We start from the raw sequence: 18,295 nt of genomic DNA, 5'->3' as shown, positions 1-18,295 counted from the left end.
GGGGCGTCCTCTACGTTCATAATTAGATATCTTTTTCGATCGTTTGGGCTGAGCGCTTATTTCACGACATCAGTCAACGTAAACAAGCCTTGTGAATTTCGTTTTTGCCGGTTTGATTTTAATTCAAGAGGTAAGTTTGTGGAGTTATGAACGGTCAATATGTGATGAAGAATTAGGATTTTTGTTTCTTTACAGTAATTTTCTTGATCATGATGTGTTGATTTGTGTAGTGCAGTGATAGTTTTGATTAATCACACATCTGTTGGCAAAAGCCAAGCCAGGGTTAGGGCAGGCGGGGGTTTCCACTCAGCTAGCTAATTACGTCATCAAAAAAAAAAGAGGAAAAAAAATCCTGAGCTTGGTAGAAGCCTTAGGCTTAAGTTAAGCTTTGCAAGCCTTTGGAAGTTTGGCATTAGGAGTAGACTATTCCCCCTTTTCTATTTCAGAAAGTCCGAGAATAAGGATCATCTGCATAAACGTAGAATCTATGGTGGTGTGACTGTGACTGTGAGTGTGAGTTGTGACAGTTCGCGTGTGACCAAAGTTTGCAGTATCTGTATCTGTATGATTTGGTCAGCAAAATGTCCTTTCCAGACACATCCACGCTAACGTATTTGTAGACAGAGCACGCTGTGTGTGGGTTGACTCTAATCAAATTATTGGGAATGTTTAAGTAAATTGTTCTTAAAAGTGATTAATGATGGGCTGTTTACTATGGAGGTTGGGAGGTTATTCCAGTCCTTGATGGTTGACACAAAAAAGGAGTCCTGGTAGGCTCTAGCTTTGTGGTGAAGTTGTAGGAACTTCTGGTTGTTCCCCCTGGTTTCTCTGGGATTCAGTAATTCAGTTGTACATAGTCATACAAAGGAATGTCGACCAGTCCATTCTTCATTTTGTATAACATGCTGAGTCTCTGGTTTCTCCTTCTAGTTTGAAGCGATTCCCATCCTAGGTCGTTTAGCGCCTTGGTGACTGTGCCTTCTTCTCTAATGTAGTTGCTAGTACAGAATCTGGCTGCTTGTCGTTGGACACGTTCTAGGGACTTGATATTCTGCTTGGTAGAGGGATCCCAAGCTGACGATGCATACTCGAGAAGCGGTCTTACTAACGCCAGGTACGCAGTTGATTTCACCTTCTTGTTGCAACTCCACAAGTTCCTGCGGACTACATTCTGTATTCTCTGGGCTTTCTTGGTAGCTGCCTGAGTATGAGTATTCCAGCTCAATGTATTCGATATGTGAACACCCAGGTATGGATGAGAAGACACACTCTCGAGACTATGGTTACAAAAGTTATACTTGTGATGAGGGGGGTTTCTCTTACCAATGGTCATGGTACAGCACTTGGTTGGGTTGAAGTTCATCAGCCATGTGTCTTGCCAGCTTTCCAGTTGTCTAAGATCTTTCTGCAGTACGCTGGTATCTTGATCAGCTGATACGGCTGTATACAGCAAACAGTCGTCTGCGAACAATCTGGTTGTGCAGGCCATGTTGTTTGGTAGATCGTTAATGTACAACAAGAACCATAGTGGGCCGGTCACTGTACCCTGCGGTACGCCAGATGTAACAGATGCAGGTAGAGATGAATGACCATTGATGACAACTCGTTGTGTGCGGCCCATCAGAAAACTTCTCACCCAAGAAGTGATTTCTCCCTCAAGACCATAATATTGTAGTTTAGAGATTAGGCGACGATGAGGGACCTTGTCGAAAGCTTTTGTAAAATCAAGCACTGCCATGTCGACTAACTTATTTCTATCCAGTTCTTGGCTATATCATTGATTGTGAGAATTAGCTGCGTTTCAGTAGATCTTTTAGCACGAAACCCATGTTGGAAGTCTGATAGGATATGTTGATTTTCTAGGTGTTTCATTACGTGGCTATGTATGATGTGTTCCATGACTTTACTCAATACTGATGTCAACGAGACAGGTCTGTAGTTTGCAGCACTCTTCCTGCTCCCCTTCTTGAAGATGGCGGCTACGTTGGCGTCTCTCCATTCTTGCGGTACTATTCCAGTGTTGATGGAAGATTGGAACAGGTCTTGCAAAGGTGCAGATAGCTGCTCAGCTCCGATCTTCAGGAACCACGGTGGAATGCCGTCCGGCCCTTGTGCTTTGTTGGTCTTCAGCGTGCTGAGCAGCTTTTCGACCCCTTTCCTAGTAATGTTGAGATGTCCAATCTTCTGGTAAGGGCTGTTGCCAAGGGACTGTGCTAATCCAGGAGGCTCGTTGGTGAAGACGCTCCGGAATTGTTCATTCAAAACGTTTGCCTTGTCTGTGTCGTTGCTTACAGTCTTCTCCCCTTGCTGGAGATCTGCTACTCCCGAGTTTTCTTGTTTCAGTTGCTTAATGTAAGACCAAAACCTTTTTGGCTCTTCTAGAATTGCCGATTCAAGAGTGTCCCTAACATATAAAGAACGGGCTTCTTTAATGAGCTTGTGGGTGCTTTTCCTAAAGGCCTTGAACGATTCCCAGTCATCCGGCTTTCCTGTCCTAACTGCCTTGTTGTATAATCTCTGTTTCTTCTTAATCGTACGACGTAGTGATCTATTGAACCATGGTAAGTTAAATCGGCTAGTGGAAAACTTGTGCGGGACATGTTTTTCCATTGTGTGTAGTATTGCACTTCTAATTTGTTACCATTTGTCCTCTACACTTTTGTCTTGGTTCGTTTGGAAATAAGTATCTGAAAAGTCTTGAAGTGTCTCCTTGATACCCTGAGTATCTGCTTTACCCCTGAGGTAGATTTTCCTTCTTATCGGACGCTTCCTAGTAGGAGCTACTCTTAAGTCCACTATCACTGAGCTGTGGTCAGCAATGCCATCTGTAACGGATATCTTGTCCACTATTTCAGGGTTATTGGAGAAGATCAAGTCCAAGATGTTTTCTGTGTTTCCCTGAATTCTTGTAGGTTGGGTGACATGCTGAGTAAGTCCCAATTCTTCCACTAGAGTGACAAGCTTATCAGCTGCTCTGGTGCTGTATCCACTCCTGCTGGAGACAACAATATACATATATATGCATACTAACAGTAACACTAAAAGCGCTTATAACAGGAGAACGATACGCGATGCCTGTGTGGGACTGAGACAACGAAATCTTTGAGCACTGTCGACAACTCTAAAGGTCAAAATGCGACATAAAAATGTGAATAAGCTAGCTTTTTTCACGCTTTTTATCATAACAAAATGTATATTGTGTTTTTGTATATGATAATCAGTTTATTAGAGGGATTTAAAATAATGATAAGATTCCAATTTCTTACACCAAAAAAAACGGAACCTGCGTGCCTGCTTCCATCGTAGACCTATCTGTGTTTGTGAATTTCAGTGAATCTATGGGTTTCGTAAGAATACAAATTTAAAAGGGGAAAGTGGAAAGACAAAGAGAGAAAAGAGCGAGAACTCGTGTATGGCTGACATATAAAAAGGAGACACACGATAAACTTTTTTAACAAACAGATGACATGCAGATAGGGACTACATTCTCATTAACACATAAACAATGAAAAAATGTGTCTTTTATTTGCAAAATTTAACAAGGGTGTTTTTTTCTGGCAAAATTTCAATGATAGAGAGAAATTATTGTCTTTTTCAAAGTTTCAATATAAAGTTCGGCTTCTGATTGAAACTATGTCCCTTTTTGGAATGTTTACATGTATATATCCCATCACAAGAGGGCAGTCAATATCATGCGCGAACTTTTTGAAAGACGTCGATAGTGCTGTGGTAAGACTTCCGATATTCTTGTCTTATCATTGGTTTGAAGTAAATACAGCCTTGGAATGTTATATAATCTGATTAAATTATGATTCTTATGACGTATGGAACACGATATATGTTGATCTGGATGTTTTGTAATGTGCAAGAAAAGAAAAATATCTGCGAGCTTTGGCCACCCCTTCATATTGTCTTCATTAGCGCGTACCGATGCATCCTCAAAAATAAGGATCGTCCGCATTTTCACAGAAGTTTCATATTTTTTATCGGCATGTTGGCGATGAGAAAAAACAGATTCTGCAATGATTTTCTTGATGCATTTTACATTGACTGTGTAAAGAGACATAATATGAGCGATAAATCTTCGGGAAGACGGTGAACTAGGGTTATTTTCTTACGCGGAATCCATTTTTAGCATCGCCAGCGGGCGGTTCGGTAGACCATCCCGAAATCTGCAGAGCGCCGATGAAAAAAAACGTCTGCGAGTTAGCTGCATATGGTACGGTGCGAAGATACGTACGTCAAGCTAGCTAGCTACATGATCTAGGCGCGGATCTTGAGAATAGGGTCTAAATCAGATGATTAATTTCAGTTTTCAATTGTTTCGCTGCCCATACATGTAGACCTACTTACAATTGCCTTGAGATGGCATTCTCTTGTAAGTTAAATTTCGTGAAACACTTAGCGGACAAGCCGAGTGACAGCGCCGAGATGTTGTTGATCTTGTACTTATGAAGGTTTCGTGAAATGACCCCAAGCCCTCATGAGGTGCAATTTCATCTACAAACTGTAGTAAAGTTTTATTACCTTTTTCAACTGTTGGGCATTGGAATCCCATATTGACAAAGCCTCTCATTCAGATAGTCCTGTGACTGGTTAACATACAAAATAAAATGGGGTATTATACAAATTAATATTTGGCAAATAATAAGCAGGCTCTACATTCTTGGGAGACAAACAGATGTGAAGACTAGCAGGACCTCGGATAATGACAAGTTAAAGCTTGATGGATTCACACGGTAGAATATAGGTAATATAATTTCATACCTTCTCTTCCTACAGATCTTTTTTCTAAACATCGGAACAGACTACTACAAAAATGCCATCATAGTAGTGACATGCCGCCATGATTAAAGATATATGGTACATCACCCTGAACTGACCAGTACTAGTGAACATTGAAGGCCTTATTGTAACCAGGAAAAAAGAAACACAAGCTCAGCGAGATGCATTCAAATGAGGATGCAATCCATGCGTCGAGGAAAGCTGCTGCAACAGCTCTCACGGAAAGACATCGTGGAGAGTGGATGGGGGCAGGTGACCCTGAAAGCGCCTCTGTGTTCCATCATATACGAAGCAGAACAATAGGACACGCTAAGCAGCGGAAGAAGGTTATCTGTAACCTGACCACCCGTAGACTTCCCCATGTGCTCTCGGAGAGAGAGGTACACGTTGGAGAAATTAATAAGATATTTGCTTCAGAATGGATTTCAGATCACCAAGTTGTCCTTGGAACCAAGTGCAATAGAGTGAGTAACACCCTCCAGTTTCCCTGTAATGTTATTACTGCTTGGAGTCCTTAATCTTTATACTAGTGGATTAATAAATCAGTGATAGTGATTGTTTGCCATTAAAAACCAGCTCAAACTTGAAATAAGTTGAATGATGCTCTACACCTCATGTTACCATGTTTTCCAGCTTGATTTAAATGTCAAGAATAGAGGTCCATGCATAGTTGTTGTAATTCCCCAAATTGGTTGCCAGATTTCTTTGTTTCTTATCTTCCAGTCTGTCTGTCTCATTGCTGTCCCCCTCCCCCTCCCCCCTCCCCCTCCCCCTCCCCCTCCCCCACTTCCTCCCTCTCCCCCCCACTTCCTCCCTCTCCCCCCCCCTCCCCCCCCCCCCCCACTTCCTCCCTCCCCCCCACTTCCTCCCTCTCCCCCACTCCCTCCCTCTCCCCCACTCCCTCTCTCCCCCACCCCTCTCTCTCTCTCCCCACTCCCTCTCTCTCCCCCACTCCAACCCCTCTCTCTCTCTCTCTCCCACTCCCTCCCTCCCTCTTTTTCTCCAACCCTTCTCTCTCTTCCAATTCCTCCTTCAACCTTTGATGTACCATTTTACATCAGCCTCTGACCATGTCATTTTCTATTTTTGAAAATCCTTCACCTTCAGTTGATAGCCTTAGACCTGGATCTCAATCACCAAGTCTCCATTCCGATGCTGCGTAGTCTTCCAATGCTGCGTAGTCTACCGAGCAGAAAACCAGAGACATTCCGGTAAACAACAGTGGCATCCACAGCATAGCTATCAATCCAAGTAATACCCTGCTAGCAACAGGTGCGGACAACCCAAATAACATTGGCATCTACCGGTTACCCACGTTTGATCCTGTTTGCGTCGGACAAGTAAGTTGAGAAATATTCATGGCTTACCTGTACCTGTACATGCACATCAAGAGATTGTTTACACAGAGTATGAAAATCAAGCTTGTATTTTTCTTGACTTTTGAAGCATTACCATGATTGCCCATCAAGTCATTTATGACCTTCACTAGGAAAAAACAAAATGATAAAGATATTAAAGAACAAGTTATTTGATTCAATGACAGGCCAGCCTCCTGATCAATGATATCCTTTCTTGAATGCAGGGAAGGGATATGATGTGGGGGGGGGGGGGGGGTGGTGTGGGTGTCTGGACACTTAAAAAACATTAAGACTTCTCCTTATCCTTCATATTGAACAGAAACTATTCATGTTTTATCACCTACCATCTTGAATATTTGTCCTTGGCATATAATATTGTCCAACATTTATAAGACTTTGAAGATCTGTGAAATATTTCTTGTAAATTTCTTCAAATTGCTATTTAAAATTAACTGTCCAAATACACAACCTGGACACACAACATGTCTCGGTATGCTACTGTATGAGGCCTTCATGTGCCAATAATTTATCAAGTTAGTTTCGACTACCAAAAGATTGGTAGACTGTTGCATTCCTTTCATTAAATTTGATGAACATATTCTGATAATGTATGTGCTGAAGTGTAGTTGCAATCTGTGTAATTTGGATGATCACTGATGGAGCTTGCGTGGATAACATTTAAACTAAATTCTTGTGAAATTATTTTCAACTTTTCATCTTAACATTTACACCCCTCCACTTCTGCTTCATGAATTTAAACAAACTAGTTGACTATTATTATGTTACCTCTTTTCTTCAGAATTGCCATACCGACTGGATGTTCTCAGTAGTGTGGTTAGATGATCAATACTTAGTTGCAGGTTCGTGAATTGTGTACTTTTGTTAATTTCTGTGCAGCTTTTCGGACCTTAAGCGCATAAATTATGCAATGTGGGTATAAAATGGAGTGATTTGGACTAAGTTACATTCGTTGGAACCAGCTTGCATGGGTTTTATTTTAATGTACATTGTACATTGTGAGAAGGAGAGTAAGTCATGAGTACTTCACCAGTCATATTTTTCCAACAGAATTCTCGAATGTTTTATGATTACAGCTGAATGTAGAAATACATGTCATGAAAGGTGACATTTTTCAACAATGATGTCTTGCCACGAATTAGCCACTAAAATTCACTTTCAGGTTCTTCTTTTTTCTTCAATCAATTAATGTTCAAAGGACTTTTGAAAGTGTTCTTGAAAAGTAGTTAAGAGCAGTGTTCCACAGCCAGTAAAGTCTGAAGGTGAAATAATACATTAACCTTAATCATCCCAAAGGCCAAATCAGAGACTTACAACAACTTTCCATATCTCTCGCCCTTAAATTGTCAATAACCAGGTTCAAGAGATTCTCAGATTTCTGTCTGGTCCGTCAGCCAAGACCTGTGTGACCGGGTACAAGACATCAACGAAACAACCCTAGTGCCATCTTATGAATCCATCTTCCCAGTCTTGCTACGCTCAAGCGAGAAAAGTGAAAAAGTACGAGCCTTGGAGTACAGCCAGCACACGAAGGTGAGAATATGAATTCCTTTAATACTGCTGCACTTAAAGCCACACTGTTCTACTTGTAGCGACTTGCTCCCTCTATATAGAAAATAATGCCTAATCGGTGACCATTGGTCCCCCATGATGCTCTTTTTCTTATATTAATTAAGAGCTGAGTTGATGAGATAACTGCGTGTCCAGTGACCTTGCAGGGTGGTCTAATCCTTCCTATAAACTAGTACAGATAAGCTTTAAAAGAGAATCTCTCTCTCTTTATATCTCTCTCTCTCTCTCTCTCTCTCTCTCCCTCCCTCCCTCTCTCTCTCTCCCTCTCTCGCTCTAGGTGCCATATCTATTGACTTTTGCGATCATGCTATCCCACAACTCCCTGTTTCTAGCCTTTGCAAAGAATTCCCTTCCCTGGTCTTTCACTCCTAGAGCTCTACTCGGGCCATCTCTGCAAACTGTCCTCCAACAGTACTCTTTTTCTGTTTCAAGTCCTCTACTTTCTCTCCTTTCTGCCAATGCCAGATTCTCCATTTGTTAAATCCTCTCACGTAATGCATTGTAGCGTGCTAAACAGTAGTTAAAGGGAGTGTAGCTTGGCAAATACTGGTTAACGCCATTTACGTCTTCTTTTGGACAACTGCAAGTAAACGAATGGACTTGATAGGTAGCCAGCAACTTAATCTTTACATGGTCAGCGTCCGCGAAACAGACCGAAGTTCTCCTCCCGCTTCGGTTTTGTGTATGTTGCACGCACGTGATTGCTGCGGTCGTGTCATCCGAAGTCGTATAATACCCAATCGGCCCCCGAGTCAGGCCACGGAAAAAAAACACGTAGTCTCGTTAGGCTACACTCCCTTTAACACATTAATATGGATTTGAGTGAATTTGCAGCTATTTTCAACTTCTCCTATGAATTCTTTTGTTTGATGTCCATACATACACATTGGTTTCTTCAAATTTAAATTTAAAATAATTGAAGTGCAGTTTTTCAGTCATTGGGGGTAAAAATGTTTGAATTCCATAATGTGATAACTGAAACTTTTTTTTCAGGGAAAAAATGGAGATTACATTTTGTTCTGTTTTATTCTCATTTATTGTCCAGGAATTAGCTTCATTGTCGGCCAATGGTTTTATTCACCTTTGGGACTTGAGAGGATTCCGTAAGCTGCATTCCAGACGCTTGCCATACTGCGAGGAGAATGTGTGTATCTCGTTGTCAGAAGACCACTCTCTTTATGCAGTCGGCTCCCAGTCTCACGTAACTTTCCTGGACTCTAGGAATGGTAGATGTGTGGCATCTGTGCATTCAAAGGAGAGGGGCAGTGGTATGTACCAAATCGGGGGGGGGGGGGGGGGGGGGGTGTTTCATAAAGCTGTGCATAAAGTTATGCATGACTTTACAAATGACTTGAATATGAAGAGCTAAATGGGATTCACAAATCCTTTGAATTGCATAAAGCTAAAGTTGAAATATGCAGATGTAGATTAACCTTATCATAATATCATTATTAACAAAACATTTTAATGCAAAGTGTATTTTGGCTACAATTTAATTGAGATTATGGGAAATACAGTAACACTTTGTTAAAATGTCAGGAAAAACTTTGGGCATCCCATTTGGCTCTTCAAATTCAAATCATTTGTAAAGTCATTTATAACTTGATGCACAGCTTTATGAAACACCCCCCCCCCCCCCCCCCCAGAACCTGTTTTGCTCAATGTGTTGAGTTAATCCACATCTCATCAATATGGGATGTCTATCCACTCAGTCATAGTAGTATCACTATCTCAATTCTTAAAGATAAACTTGAGTACTGGTAATGCTATTGCATTGTGAAAGAAAAGGTGTGGAATGGATCAGAAAAGTTGATCATATAGCATGTAAGTAATGGTGTGTAATGCAAGGTTCTAGAGTCATCAAAATCATCATAAATTTGGCAGAGTCTTGGTAAAGTAACAATCACTTACACAGATAGATGTATATGGGACAACACACATGATGTCGGGGCTAGTACTACCCTGATTTCCTTATCTTTCTATGCTCATTACTCAGTCAGTATACATTTTCTTCCAAAATTGTTTGGCACATGACATTTATTTGTAATCTTGAACATTCAGTGTAAGTTTCGTTAGATTCTGTGAGAATTCATTTTCTTTTTTTTACCAGAACTCAAGTTTATCTTTAATCATCATGGTAGAGTTTGCCTCAATACCTTTGAAAGTGACTAACTTGGTTACCAGCTATTTGTTCATATTTCTATGGAGTCTTTGTATCACAATAACATGAGAACAGACAAATTAATTACAGGCCAAAAGAGTATAGAGTTTTTGATGTGGAGATTATATGGTGATGTAAAAGTAAAATCTAGACAGTCTGACGTTATATATTGCACTCGTGGGAAGAAAAGTCCATTTATAACCAATTTATTTTAGATGGTGCCATATTGGAAGAGGTGTTGTTCAATTTAAAGAAAATGTAAAAAGTTAGATTTCATTACTTTTATCTCTGTACATGGTCATTGTAATTTATTTCCCGTGAAATAAAGGTCATGTTCACCTATTTTCTGTTCTGTTTATGAATACCTAATCTAGGTGTACGGTCAGTAAGCTTCATGGACGGGGTCCTGACGGTCGGTACAGGTCAAGGGGCTCTCATGTTCTTTGACCTGAGAGCTGGTCATTTCATCGAGAGTGACATTGATGGGAAAACAGTGCCTGTGAAGTTATACACTGGAAAAGGGTATCTGGTGAGTTATTTTCTTATACTGATACATGTTTATGTGCTTGATAAATTAGAATGTAACCCAAATGGAAAAATTAAGTTGAAACTAATCCAAAACTTGTTTTCATTCATGGATATTATGACATAGGAAACAAAATCATTACTAAGCCTGATGAAGATATAACATGGATCATATAATGTGTACCTTTAGAAATGTTATGGTTTTCAAGGATTGTGCTCCCCACTTTCTAAAAGCATGAATTTCAGCCCCAGTACTGATATTCTTACCTAAGAAAACCCTCTGAAGGGAATCCTGTTGGAATTCCTAAGATTGGATGAATCCAGATAAATCTAGTAACATAGCTAACAATAAATAAGTGAATGGCTCTGATTCACGGATGTGGAAATGATATTTTATATTCATAATGAATACTTATCAAAATAATTGATTTTTTTTTAAATTGCCCAAAATCTAGTGTTAGTGTTACAATTAATTACCTAAAGCACTTTTTAACTAGTTTATATCTCTCCACTATTAACAATTGCTATTTAAATGTGAATGTATATATCACCTAAAGCACCTGTTAACTAGTTTATATCTTTCCACTATTAATAATTGTTATTTAAATTTGAATGTATATATCACCTAAAGCACCTGTCAACTAGTTTATATCTGTCCACTATTAATAATTGTTATTAAATTTGAATGTCACCTAAAGCACCTGTCAACTAGTTTATATCTGTCCACTATTAATAATTGTTATTAAATTTGAATGTATATATCACCTAAAGCACCTGTCAACTAGTTTATATCTGTCCACTATTAATAATTGTTATTAAATTTGAATGTATACATGTATATCACCTAAAGCACCTGTCAACTAGTTTATATCTGTCCAGTATTAATAATTGTTATTAAATTTGAATGTATATATCACCTAAAGCACCTGTCAACTAGTTTATATCTTTCCACTATTCATAATTGTTATTTAAATTTGAATGTATATATCACCTAAAGCACCTGTCAACTAGTCTATATCTTTCCACTATTAATAATTGTTATTAAATTTGAATGTATATATCACCTAAAGCACCGGTTAACTAGTTTATATCTTTCCACTATTCATAATTGTTATTTAAATTTGAATGTATACATCACCTAAAGCACCTGTCAACTAGTCTATATCTTTCCACTATTAATAATTGTTATTTAAATTTGAATGTATATATCACCTAAAGCACCGGTTAACTAGTTTATATCTTTCCACTATTCATAATTGTTATTTAAATTTGAATGTATATATCACCTAAAGCACCTGTCAACTTGTCTATATCTTTCCACTATTAATAATTGTTATTTAAATTTGAATGTATATATCACCTAAAGCACCTGTCAACTATATCTTTCCACTATTCATAATGGTTAATATTTACATTTGAATGTTTTTTCACCCACCAGCAACGAGACTCCCTCTTCCACCAGTTCTTCAGTGAGTCAAGTCATCCTAATGCTGTGTACACCCACCGGTATGACAAGTCTGGGACCAGGCTCTTTGTGGCCGGTGGTCCATTGCCATCTGGTCTTTCTGGGAACTATGTGGGCCTGTGGCAGTAGAGGGCTTATGTCATTGTCAACCTGAAACTTTTCATCAATAAAGAAGGAAGTAGCAATGATTACCAGATGGCTTCTGTAGCACCTTACCTGTTTTCGTCGTCATCCTCTTGAAAGATATATTCTCAGCGTTGGAACATTGAAAGATGTGTTTATCACAAGGCATTGAAAGGAAATGAGTAATATTCTTCATGCTCGGATGTCACAATCGATCTTGATGGCAAGGTTATTTCTTTTCTTTTCATTTGAGATGATTTATTTTGTTCTTTATAGCTTTGGAATGTTATGTCACCATTTTATGCCTGTTTATATGACATATAACTGATTGCAGGTTTATTATTTACTGTATCGTATGCAAGGACAAAAACATAAACCACCTTTTTTAACCATCTTCTATGATCTGGTATTATCCAGGATTGTACAGTAACCTACACTTCTTTGAACTTTTAAACCAGCATTTGTAGATATGCATATGTCTGCTGTTATCCAAGGTACATTAATGCATTTGAGTATTTTACAAGTGGGGTTGTTTAATAATTAGTGACAGTTTGTATACCACCTCATGTGATTTAATGATTCTAATCATAATAAATTAACTTTTTTTATTGCATTATGCGAAAGAAAACTAATTTATGGAGTCGTACCATCACATTTGTCAAAATAATTCATAAACAACTTACCTGAGAATATCTAAATTCATCTCAACATTTTCAACAATTTATAGAAGCCTTAACTGTTTGCATTTAAGGTCATTCACAATTTCAGTTCAGAACTAGTGCTGAAATTGATGATCTTTGATCAGAAAACATCAGAATTGTTGTGACAATGATTGATGATTTAATTTCAGGTTTATCAATAAACACCTCTTCACTTGATTTAAGCCAAGTATTAATCATCTACATTTAAGTGTTGTTTTGAGGAGGTGGCATAATTTTTTGTTGGGGTAATTTCTGAGATTTGGGATAGTTTTGAGGTTGATTTTTTCTATGCCTACTCTTTAAAAAAAAAAACTTAATTTCTATCATATTTTTTGTTGTTATTTGTTTGAATTGTTCTTCAGTTAATATTCTCTGATATTTATTGTGTTACATATTTCTTGATATTATTACAAATTTTACATACATTTAAATTCAATATTTTAACATGATACGTTGTTCTTGTAAAACTTTGTTATTACATTTACATATTTATACATAAATGTTTTTGTTAATCAAATTCTTTATTTTCTATCCTTATCTTACTTTTCATCACCTATTTCAGAAGGATTTCATAGATATATATATATAAACTGTCTACTATTTAGCTGTAATCTATTTATAGAATCACTAACTCTTTTTATTGTAGAGGACATTTTTGTAGGCAGTTTATGGCTCATTCACAATGTTGGATAGCTTTGTAATGAAGAGTATAGCAACGGCCGCATCTTCAGTCTCATCATCTTGCCTCCGTATCATTAACCTTTCTTGGTCATGTGATATATGCTAATGTACAAAGGTGCCTATTTGTCCCCTCTACATGCTCAGTGTACTTGTTACCATTGTTATTATGAGAAAAAACACAATGTTGTACAGTTTAAGTTACACATTTTGATCAACATGAACTGATGAATTCAACACAGCATCAATCATGATGAGCACGTTTGCATTTAGATTATATGGTTGCTTGGTTTGTATTGCAATTTTGTAACATATGTCACAACTTTTCAAATACACATATATGCATACAATACATCAAAAAAAAATTATAATGCTTTCCTCAACATTCATGCTGATCAAGCTAGTTATAAATACCACGACTGCCCAAGGTCATGACAGTACTTGTGCTTAATACTCTACAAGTAGTGTATGTACTTATTACAGAGTGTTAAAGGCTCCTCTTTAATAATTGGTAGTATCATTTCTCTGATGGCATTTTCGATAAAACACTTTATGTGAGGAATTGTGGCACTCACTGCATTAATATTATTTGAGTGAAAACACATCTTCTTTTGTGAGTTCTCGTAAAAAAAACATGCACATGCTACTACAGAACTTTAATCTTGGGCACTCATTTTGATCTACCGGTACATGTCGTGTGTCACAACTCATAATGTACATGGTGGATGCTGGCAAAAGGTGTATACATCATATAGTCCTTTCATGTAGTTTGCACTGGTTCACTATATACCCTTGTCCAGTGTCTTCTCTCAATATCTTCTTCGGTAGAATTTGTACAGGATTTATCTTTGGATTTATGCACTAGTGGTTCTTACCGTTTCAAATTAACTTTGAGTTGACACTATACCAATGCTGCGTACCGTACATGTGTAATTGTTGTGTGCTTTATATCTATTTGTGGTTGAAAAGAACATTACTGAGGTCTTTTTCAAGGAGGACAGAAGTAAAATTAATGCATTATTAATAGAAAATATGATTTTTGTGCAAACAGAAGAAACCACTTGGAGACTTTTTGTATTAAGTGCCATAGAAATATAATTTATTACAGTCAAACCTGCTTTAGCTACCACCTGTACATAAAGACCACCTGCCTAAAAGTCCACTTTTCATGTCTCCCTTGAGCGGTCTTTATATGCAGGTTGTACTGTACTATTATTATTGTTAAACTGCTGGTCGATGATTGAATAGCCAGTACATGGACATACACTATATTTATCAGACCTGACATGTTTGTGAAGCCATTTGTAGTGGTATAGTGGTTTATTCACTCGACTCTCATTCCGAGGTTTGAGGGTTCAAAACCCAGCCCAGCACTTTCATCCTGTGGCAAGACTTTATTCCACATTTGCCACTCTCTACCCAGGTGCACATGGGTACCTGAGACCGGGTAATAATGCTGGAGCGCAAGGACCATGAAGGCTTGATGGACGCTAGTGCTTTACAAAAAGCCACCAAAACTATCATTAGTAGTAATAATGCTACAAGCACATTTGTCATTCAATTTGAGCCTGGCTAATGATGCGGAACTTGCCTCAAATTGTAATAATGCACTGTTTCAAACTAATAAACGATTGCCGGAGTGAAAGCGTGGATTTGTATAAAAAATGAAAGATAAGTATTTACTTTCAACTGGTTGTGCGTGAATAATCTTTTAAATTAGAGACTGATACGAGTGTTGTAATAGATGCGTTATGAAACTCATCCTTGTTTTTATTCAACTGTATCTGGTTTAGTTTTGTTTTATTTTATGACTTTAACGATCCCTGTGTGTTAGACGGAAGCAATGTTGTTGTGATGTAGTCATCAACTATTACTAAATTTTATGCATTCAAGCTTAAAAGATAAAGAGTTTCTTCCTTAAAGGGAAACATCACCCCAAGAAATAACTTTAATTAATCTCTGGGAGATTTATTATATTTTTGCCCATTAATCTACAAGATTCCCCACCAAAGTGTATGAAAGAGAACATCTTCATTTATATATCTCCTGTATATTTTCGTAAGGAATTTTGTACATCAAAGGTTTGGAATACATCTCATTTTTCAGAATACCTACACTTATTCTTTGGGGTGAGGTTTCCTTTAACATCAAAATTCATGCATATATATGCAAGTTCCTTTGATGGTTAAATGCTACTACTAGGCAGTTGATGTTTATGCGGAAGATTTGCGACCAACAGTTTTGAAATGTCTTATATGAATTTTTTTTTTAAAGGGCAATTGGCCAGCTTATCATAAATGGTAGATCTCAAATGTAAATTAATGAATAACAGAGGGCAATTTCATACTTCATTCGCATCGCAAAATATACAGACTTGCACTCTTATTGAGTGAATTGTCCAAAGGTCTACTCTACAATCTGGATATTCAATGGAAACGTGACAGCTTTTTTACAGGTGACCCAAACCAGCGTTTAGGTTGTCAATCTTTACTACTAAGGAGTATGCATTACATTTAAACGCATTACTAGGTTGGTCAGCATTATCTAGTGCAGACAGTGTACTCTCTTGGTTTGAGAAGATCAGTTTTCCAGAGGTCCATATTTATTTATTGTGTAAATTTTATTTTATTTTATGCTTCGTCTTGTACAATTGTATACTTTGTATATTGAAATTCTTTTGTTTATTGCAGAATGTTGCTTAGTTTTAACTTGATTTCTGTATAATTTTCCATACTATTTCATTACTTTGTAAATATGACTTAAGGTTCTGTAAATTATATGTATAGACAGGTAAATATGAGAAATAAAATGATACTACATGAAGCAATCAAAGAGAAGTTTGTATCAAGTTATTCATCCTTAGAATTGAATCTGAAGGTCCGTCTCCAACAATTGTTCAATTATTATTCATGTTCACATGATTCTTCTGTATTCCATTTTCTACTTTTATCTTTCTCTCTCAATACAGATCACATTTTGTCTTGTCTTCTCTTCATCCTTTTTTAAATTTTTTTTTACTCGTCTTCATTTCACACTCTCTCTCTCTCTCTCTCTTTTACTCTCTGCTTTTTTCAGTCTATTCCTGGACACATCGCATATTTAGTCAGTGAAAAATTAGTATGTTTCGTAAAATTGGCTTGATCTAAATCTAAAGCCATAAGCAACCACAAGGAATGACCCATAACAGACCAGTTTGTAGCAAATTAGCTCATCCCCAAAATGACACCTGCATTGAATAATGAAATAGTTTTGAAACCAATAAAGAGTCCCTCTCTGCATTTCAGAACAACCATCGTGATAGTGATGGAGCTGTACTCTGTTTCATCATGTTTTCCTTCTCTTTAAATGAAGTACTTCTCCATGATGATACAAATTCACCATTGGCACATACATACACATGCTGTCATGATTAAGAAGTATACATATTGATGTGAAATTCTCAAATTACAGTTTCTGATCATGTTCGGACTTTAATTAATTAATTAATTAATTACAAACTGGTTTATAATGCAATGGTCAAACAACAACCCTATTTTAAGAAGAGTTCAGAGTATCTAAAATTAAACATCTTGACCAATGTGATAATTAGTTTTCAACCATTATTCATGATGGTTGACTTGAAGGACACGTACAAAATAATAGCATGCAACACACAATAAGAATTTGTTCCACCATTTCCAGCTTTTATTAATGAAAATATTATCTACAAACTGCATGTCTCACCCTCGTTTACTTTAACTGCTTTTACCGATAAATAACAGCACTAGCTTTATCAAGGGCCAAAATAAAAATAAAAGAATAAAAAACTCAAGTGATTTTGCCCTCATCACAATAAAAAAGATCCCATATCCCTCGATATAACCCCTGTATATTTACCTTCTTTTGGACAATTTTCATGGATTTGACCTACATGCAATTATCTCATGTTTGTCATGCAATATTCTTTGATGAATATTCAATCTCCTCATTGTTTTGGTCAGAGTTCAAAGGTGACAATTTGAAACTAAGGCTGTGCACAACAGTGTAATGAGGTACCCGAGTACACTCCCAGGCTTACAAGCGAATACTTGAATATTCGGACGCCATGTTTTTTTATAATTTTTTTGACATTTTTGGATTTTGTTTGGATTTAAAAAATTTTGGATTTTTTTGCCACCACCATACCACTAGAGCAGTATCCCAAGTCCATCGCCGAAAACGCATGCAATTTTACTTCGAGTTGCAGTTGAAGGCGCCGATTTAATAATAATAATAACAGTAAACAATGCTGTTTTAAAAACCAAAGATGGCAGAATAATCCATTTTCCTCAGAGTCCAAACAGAAATCCAGACATTTGGTCCCAGTTTCTGAGTGGTGAGTTTGACAGTGCTTGAGTTGGGAAACATTTTTACGGACGGTACCATGCCAGCGGCCGCCGCTCTCCCTGGCACGGGTAAGCGTTGGCCTGGGATTTTTATTTTTTTTTTTTTTTTTTTGTGGCCGAATATTTGAGTACGAGAAATCGTACTCAAGTAGTTGTCAACCGTGCGGGTACTCGAGCATTCGACTTCTCGTCGCAGCCCTATTTGAAACACATCGCTATCACAAATACATGTATATGATATATTGGTTCACATAGCATGATCTTCAGTACTGCCATTTGCTATTAGGAGCTCAGGGTTCTATTCCTGTTACCTAGAGGTAACTTGAGAGGTCACACACCCAAACCTTTGACATTGGATCTTGCCAGGTACGTCTACAACTATCTCTCCATATAAGCACATGGTTATCTGTTTAGCTAATCTCAAGCTGTCGTGTGAGAATTTACCACTGCAGTTGCAAGGAAGTTATTGCCAAGTCAGAGGGCTCAGGTCATGAACTCAGCTCTTCCCCACATATGGTTGCTAGGTCAGGGGGCAGGACCTTCTA

At 37.6% G+C, this 18,295-nt stretch overlaps 2 protein-coding genes across 2 annotated transcripts; both read left to right on the top strand.

The window, feature by feature from the left end:
* The first annotated feature begins 8 nt into the window (after positions 1 to 8).
* Positions 9 to 6,000, top strand: LOC115920537 (DDB1- and CUL4-associated factor 12-like). The gene is made up of 3 exons (XM_030976413.1): positions 9 to 130; positions 4,783 to 5,249; positions 5,893 to 6,000. The coding sequence occupies exons 2-3, from the start codon at positions 4,947 to 4,949 to the stop codon at positions 5,998 to 6,000; spliced, it is 411 nt and encodes a 136-aa protein (XP_030832273.1). The 5' UTR covers positions 9 to 130; positions 4,783 to 4,946.
* On the top strand, positions 6,000 to 14,127 carry LOC115920568 (DDB1- and CUL4-associated factor 12-like). Its single transcript, XM_030976526.1, has 6 exons — positions 6,000 to 6,125; positions 6,943 to 7,003; positions 7,519 to 7,694; positions 8,779 to 9,001; positions 10,269 to 10,423; positions 11,858 to 14,127. The coding sequence occupies exons 2-6, from the start codon at positions 6,961 to 6,963 to the stop codon at positions 12,011 to 12,013; spliced, it is 753 nt and encodes a 250-aa protein (XP_030832386.1). The 5' UTR covers positions 6,000 to 6,125; positions 6,943 to 6,960; the 3' UTR covers positions 12,014 to 14,127.
* The last annotated feature ends 4,168 nt before the right edge of the window (positions 14,128 to 18,295 follow it).

The sequence above is a fragment of the Strongylocentrotus purpuratus genome, unplaced genomic scaffold, assembly GCF_000002235.5.
Source record: "Strongylocentrotus purpuratus isolate Spur 01 unplaced genomic scaffold, Spur_5.0 spur5_scaffold_9, whole genome shotgun sequence".
NCBI lineage: Eukaryota > Metazoa > Echinodermata > Echinoidea > Camarodonta > Strongylocentrotidae > Strongylocentrotus > Strongylocentrotus purpuratus.
Note: the sequence above shows the minus strand (reverse complement) of the source record. Positions and strands in the feature narration are given on the sequence as shown.

Coding starts and splice junctions, on each gene's coding strand:
- LOC115920537 (XM_030976413.1), top strand. CDS start 4,947: ATGCATTCAAATGAGGATGCAATCCATGCGTCGAGGAAAGCTGCTGCA. Junction 5,250..5,892: donor TTGGAACCAAGTGCAATAGA/GTGAGTAACACC, acceptor CTTCACCTTCAG/TTGATAGCCTTAGACCTGGA.
- LOC115920568 (XM_030976526.1), top strand. CDS start 6,961: ATGTTCTCAGTAGTGTGGTTAGATGATCAATACTTAGTTGCAG. Junction 7,004..7,518: donor TGATCAATACTTAGTTGCAG/GTTCGTGAATTG, acceptor GTCAATAACCAG/GTTCAAGAGATTCTCAGATT. Junction 7,695..8,778: donor AGTACAGCCAGCACACGAAG/GTGAGAATATGA, acceptor TTTATTGTCCAG/GAATTAGCTTCATTGTCGGC.